The sequence below is a fragment of the Danio rerio genome, chromosome 13 (genome assembly GCF_052040795.2).
Source record: "Danio rerio strain M-AB ecotype USA chromosome 13, GRCz13ab, whole genome shotgun sequence".
In the NCBI taxonomy this organism is placed as follows: domain Eukaryota; kingdom Metazoa; phylum Chordata; class Actinopteri; order Cypriniformes; family Danionidae; genus Danio; species Danio rerio.
Window position 1 is genome coordinate 36,230,465 of NC_141033.1, and position 6,041 is coordinate 36,236,505.

Genomic DNA, 6,041 nt, shown 5'->3' on the forward strand with positions numbered 1-6,041 from the left:
AAATCATTTGATGTTCAAAAAAACTATGAATCAGTTTTCTTTCTAAAAGATATCAAAAACTTTTACTGTTTAATTAGATGTTACAAAAGTTTTTTTTCCACAGTATTTTAACATTCTAAACACTATAAAGCTCAAAAAACATATATAAAAGTTTGTTAAAAAGTGATCACATAGCTTGGAACATTTCAACACTGGCTCTACATCAGACAACAATCATTACATAGCCTTTTAATACATTTTGATATATAGTTTGGAGCTTTGGCGTTGCCACGTTTACATTTGCTTTTTGTACTTTCACTTTTTTGAGTTGAGAATCTATTTGAGACTTTTGTACATACATTTTCAAAATTCTACATAGCCCACATTCAGCCATCCCAAAATAAAGTAGGCTATTTAAAAGATACTAATGTGACATAGCGAATAAGACCTACACAAATGGCACCTACAGTATGAAGACCAAAGACTAATCTAATCTAATCTAATCTGTCAAATGTGAATCCTTAATTTGCTTTTATAATTTCAAACAAAGTAGGTGAGGGAAGAAAAAACACCCCAGTATGCTGACAAACAAAAAAGTTTGGCTTTGCTCTAAAACTATTTGAACTAAAGGTTAATAAGATTTTAAGCTATGTTCTTAACATCTAAAAAAAAACTTTAGTTTCAACTAAAATTCTCAAATATAGACATGCCCAACTTTTGGGAAATATTTTGAATTATTTTAAATGAAAAAGCTTTCGCCATATTTCACCCACATTGTGTTGAAAAGTGTGTACGTGTTCATTTTAAATCACCATATACGGTTTCAAAACACAACTGTACCTGACACTCTTACCCATGAAAACCCATGGCATGGGTAATGAGTTAATGACATAATCATTAACGCAAAACATTAAAATGAAGTTGCTGGTCTGTCGCTAAACATGAAACCACGTCACGCTCCGTGCATTTTTTACACCTGGATCCTCCCATCCGCGCAAATTTAGTATTTGAGCTCCTCTCACCAAATACGGGTTTTTGTCAGGCTTTCTATGCGTTTCTGTCTTCCTTATAAGGTCGTTTTGTTCAGTCTCCGCCTCCAAATCTGCGTCTGACTCACCTGAGCCATTTCACGTGCCATAAGCGCATAATTTTTATAACACCTTTTTTTATCACAAGCACAAAATATAAATAATTTTGCGGCAACGGGATATATTCCTACACAACCATCCAGTATTTAAAGTCGTTTGCAGTCGCGGACAGGCACAGCAGGTGGAAAGTCAGGTCGTTCAGGACTGATCTGTTTTGAGGAGGAGGAGGGAGTGTTCACATCCGCGCGCTGCTCGGAGTCGCTTTCTTGCAGTTCAGGGCAACGACACACTTCTCTCTCTCTTCTCCAAACAAGCGACAGACATGGTAAGTGCTCAGATTTTGGTGTACGTTTTGTGGACTGTACTATAGTGTCCAAATATGCTAATCAAGTGAAGGTAATTTGCATTAAAACGGTTTAGCGCCGTGCAGAGTAGCGTATGTTAAAAAAGCTATTACGCCAATTCATCCATGAGAGGCTTGTGGCTTCCTGTTCATTGGTAAACTTCTTTTATTTATTTAAATCCCTAATACTTTATATAAAAGGTTAAAACTAGCTTGTCAGTTTAAAATATAAAGCAATTAAAGTAATAAAAGCTCATTGACTTTGGTGAGACTTGGTGGAAAAGCCATATTTTAAGGTTTCTTATTTGTGTAATACTTTTCTAGATAATTGTTTGGACAGGACAGAATGTGTTGAGCCACACCTTACATCAGACATGTTCTCATGTCAAAAGCTCTGAGTAATGCTAATGAACTGCTGGTAGCTATAGTGTGTTAATACTTTTGAACTAGAGTAGCTCATTGCTTGTGTCAGAGTTGTATTCCAATGGGATGGCTCTGAAAATAGCATTTAACTTAAGATTTCTTTGTCTGGATGGTTGCAGTGACATTTCAAATGTTCTCAGAACAATAGGGAAAGTTCACCCAAAAGGAAAAATACTCACCCTCAAGTGGTTCCTTCTTGATTGCCTATATATCTTGATAAACAATATAAAATCATGAGTTTATGTCTAATTTAAAGTGTTACTCAGGAAATTATATTTAGAGACATTCCAGGGTGAACGAAAGCAGCAGAGCGTCTTGAGGTGTAACTCGGCTTCTTGTTTCGACTTGTTTGTTAAGGAAAGGAATGTGAAGGCTGCAAACTGGTTCAGATTTCCATCTCTTACTTTTTAAACGCATATATAAAGATGGGACAGCCCTTATGGAATGTTGATTGAAAAAATACTTTAGCGACAGTCTGCTTAATCTAATATGTATAATTTTATGAGATTCAAACAATGACCTGCGTTGTGCGTTTTACAGTTATTTTAAAGTCATTTTAAAGAAAATATCTTTATTGGGTTGTTCAGTTCTTTCTTCTGCATATTTATTTTTTCCCACTTGTCTCCCAGGCCTCAGGTGTAGCGATCAGCGATGACGTGATAGCCCACTATGAATTAATCCGGGTGCGCCTCCAGGGTACAGATGAGAAAGAGAGGTTTAAATTGGTGGTCATGCGTTTGAGTGATGACTTAAAGAACATCATAGTGGACGAAAAAAACTGTTTGAAAGTCAAAGATGTGGAGAACGAAAAGGATGTCTTCAAAAAGATCATCAGTATGCTTCCTCCCAAAGAGTGTCGCTACGCCCTGTATGACTGCAAATATACTAACAAGGAGAGTGTGAAGGAGGACCTGGTCTTCATCTTTTCGTAAGAGACCATTTTCATTCATTGAAACTAGTTTTGTAGCTCATGATGGCATGTGTTCTGTGAAACTGTTTGGTTGTGCTAAACATGTTTCCAGAGTAAATGGAGTCAATTTGAAACTCATTTCAGAATAATTCGACATATTTCGGCTGTAGCGTTGTCAGATGGGAATGGGAGCATCCAACAACACCACCACTGATCAATGCTATTCACATAAAAATCTTTAATTGTAACATTCACAACACAGCACAACAGTCAAATATGTCTGCCACTCATTTCATACAAGCCCACTAAGCAACACTGCATTTTGCAAGGCAAACTATTGTATAGCACTAATTTCTTGCTTTCTCTTTTTTTTGTTTTGTACAGCGCCCCTGATGATGCCCCCATGAGGAGTAAAATGCTGTACGCGAGCTCAAAGAATGCTCTGAAGGCCAAATTGCCAGGTTTGTTACCTTTAAAATAATATTTAGATTTATCTGTGATGCATTCTCTTACAATGCACATTAATAGTTTTACAGAAAAGGGGAAAGTTAATAAACTATGTTCACATATATAAAGCAATATTTTGAGTTCATTGCTGTTCTTGTTTCTTTGACAGGTATGAAGTTTGAGTGGCAAATTAATGACAATGCAGATAAAGACGCATCAAGTCTTGTGGAAAAACTTGGTGGAAGCAAAATTGTAACGTCTTTGGAGGGGAAGCCTGTCTAAAATTTGATCCACCTGCCTTTTGTCAGTCTGTCGGCCATTATGAAAAAGATTACCTCTTAAAAACGTCTTTAGATATGTTGAGAAACTTTGTATTTCATTGAGACCAGTATTTGTAATTTGACCATATGTGAACTCTCTTGTTTATCCATTTGCATTCAATGTTCATTAATACCAATGTTGTTTTCAATGAAAAACCATTTTACAAAGTAACCGTAAACCTTTATTACAAATTATAATTGGACTGTTATCAAAAGCGTATACTGAAATAAAATCATATGATTTTCAATAAATGTTGAATGTGTCTTAACTAGGAATACATTTTTTCCCTAAAAATTATTGACATTAATACACATACTGTGTTTATCCTTCAGTGTTTAAAGAGGTGGTCCAGGGTGTGTTTTCAAGGCTTTATTGTGTTTATAAAATCCAAAGCAATGTGTGCTCATGCTTGGTTTGTAAAAAAACACGTTATTTCTTTATGCCTGTATACTTTACTTTGATTACATACAGCTATTCAGCTAACATGAAAACGATTGTCATATTTCCTAGTTCTTCCGAAAGTTTTAAGCATTCGAGTTTAAAGCTTGTGTAAGTTAGATTAAACATTGTTATATCTTTTGTAAGTTTATTATTTGAGATGTAGAACGCACAAAAAGCAGCTGCATAGAGAGACACTCTGCAGCGCTGCTGAAGATTGTGGGTGTACAGCGGTTTGACTGATATGAATTTGTAGCTAAATTGTTAACGCTGCCGAAGAGCATTTTTACTGTTGTTTACATCCTTGTTTATGTCCCTGCTACAACATATCATTAACAGTAAAAATTATGCATGTAATAGGTCAATTTTAACAAATAATAAATATGCATACAGGCGGTTTTTAGGGTTGGGTATCAATTGGGTTTATTTCAATACCGGTGCTAAATTGATACTTTTAAAATGGTACCAGTGCCAAAACGGTACCTGAACTGATACTTTTAAGCCTCTTAAAAAAATAATAATAATAATACTTTTATTTGACAATCTTTAAAAAAAATAATTTTAATAGAACAATACAATTAAAGTTTAAAGTAAACATCAAATTCATATTTTATATATTTTATACTTTTGGGGGGCACATTTTAATATATCACAAAATACTTAAAAAAAATATTTGAAGTCATTTTCATCTTCATAAACAAGAAAATTAAACTCAAAATAGTCTTAATTGTTTATTTATTTGACAAGTAACTTTGTACTAGCGTAGAATAACACATTTCTAACATTCAAGTACATCAAGGCACACTGTCGCACCTGTAAACTTTAACAGATAGGAAATACAGGTTAAGTCAATTTATTTTGCCCTTCCATTCATTTAAAATGTTTCTGAAAATTTTCAGTGTTTTCTTAAATATATTATTCTGGAGTTAAAATAAGTTGTATTTCTTATTGTTTATTTCTGGAATAAAAGCAGTTTTTAATTAAAAAAATTCAAATTAAGGTCAGTATTATTAGCCTCCTTATGAAATATTTATATTTTTTGATATACACAACAAATCAGTTACAAAATAATTGACTAATTATTTAAACGTTCGTAGTTAACTGATTAAGTGTTTAAATTACACTTTAAACTGAATCAAAGACAATACAATACTTAAAGGGACTTTGTCTGAATACAACCGTCTTGCAAAATAAATAGTAAAATATTATGCACTGACAGTCACCATGGGGAAGATAAAAAAAGTGGATATTAGAAATGAGTTAGTTAAACTATTATGTTTTAAAATGTGTTGTAAATAAATCACGTGTTGAAGATGGAAATCAAAAATGAATGAAGGCAAAACTAAACAAGCTGAATATGCCTGACATGAGCTACCTATTTGTGCCTTTGATGCACCCCTTGTTGCTTCTTACGCCCTTGTAGCAGCACCAGTGGCACTGAAATTCATATGCTGATTTGATCCGGTACATACCAATTACAAAGGTACCGGTGCTAAAAATGGCACCAGGTTTCGGTATCCAAACCTTGTTGTTTTACAGTTTTTAGCCGAGAGTTTCTGGAAGCTATCCTTTGTCAAATGCTAGCTGTATATTTTATAATTATCTGGAACAATATAAAAAATAATAATAATAATAAAATTGTAAGCACGTCTCTCTTTTTGTCGTGTCCTTCGGAGGCCCAAATACAGTAACAGAACAAGCTCGGTGGAAATAGCAGCATTTAGATGACATTTAAGCATTCTCTGCCTCATTACAAAACCTCTGGCCACACCGCTTTCCTGCACATGGTGAATGTGCGTATGCTGAAGTGTTTGTGATCTCATTAACCCAGATGTATTTTTTTTTTGTCCCCAAACTTTGTTCGCTGTAGAGTTTGCTAAACTAACTCCATTTAAGCCGATGTCTCTCTTTGCATTGAACTTTGAGCGTCTTACATTCAGAGCTGTTGTTTATGTTAACACAGCTACATTACACATCAACTAAAGTTTCAAATATGATATCATAGGGGACCACCCCTTTAACCTAAGTCAAAACTTAATAGGTTTAAATGCAAGTAAATTAAATGCATTTTTTTTAGGTAAACTCATAAGAA

General features: G+C 34.2%; 1 protein-coding gene across 1 annotated transcript; it reads left to right on the top strand.

Annotated features, from left to right (window-relative positions):
* Window positions 1-1,051: 1,051 nt before the first annotated feature.
* On the top strand, window positions 1,052-3,784 carry cfl1l (cofilin 1 (non-muscle), like). Its single transcript, NM_213639.2, has 4 exons — window positions 1,052-1,392; window positions 2,463-2,761; window positions 3,128-3,204; window positions 3,360-3,784. The coding sequence occupies exons 1-4, from the start codon at window positions 1,390-1,392 to the stop codon at window positions 3,470-3,472; spliced, it is 492 nt and encodes a 163-aa protein (NP_998804.1). The 5' UTR covers window positions 1,052-1,389; the 3' UTR covers window positions 3,473-3,784.
* Window positions 3,785-6,041: the final 2,257 nt, after the last annotated feature.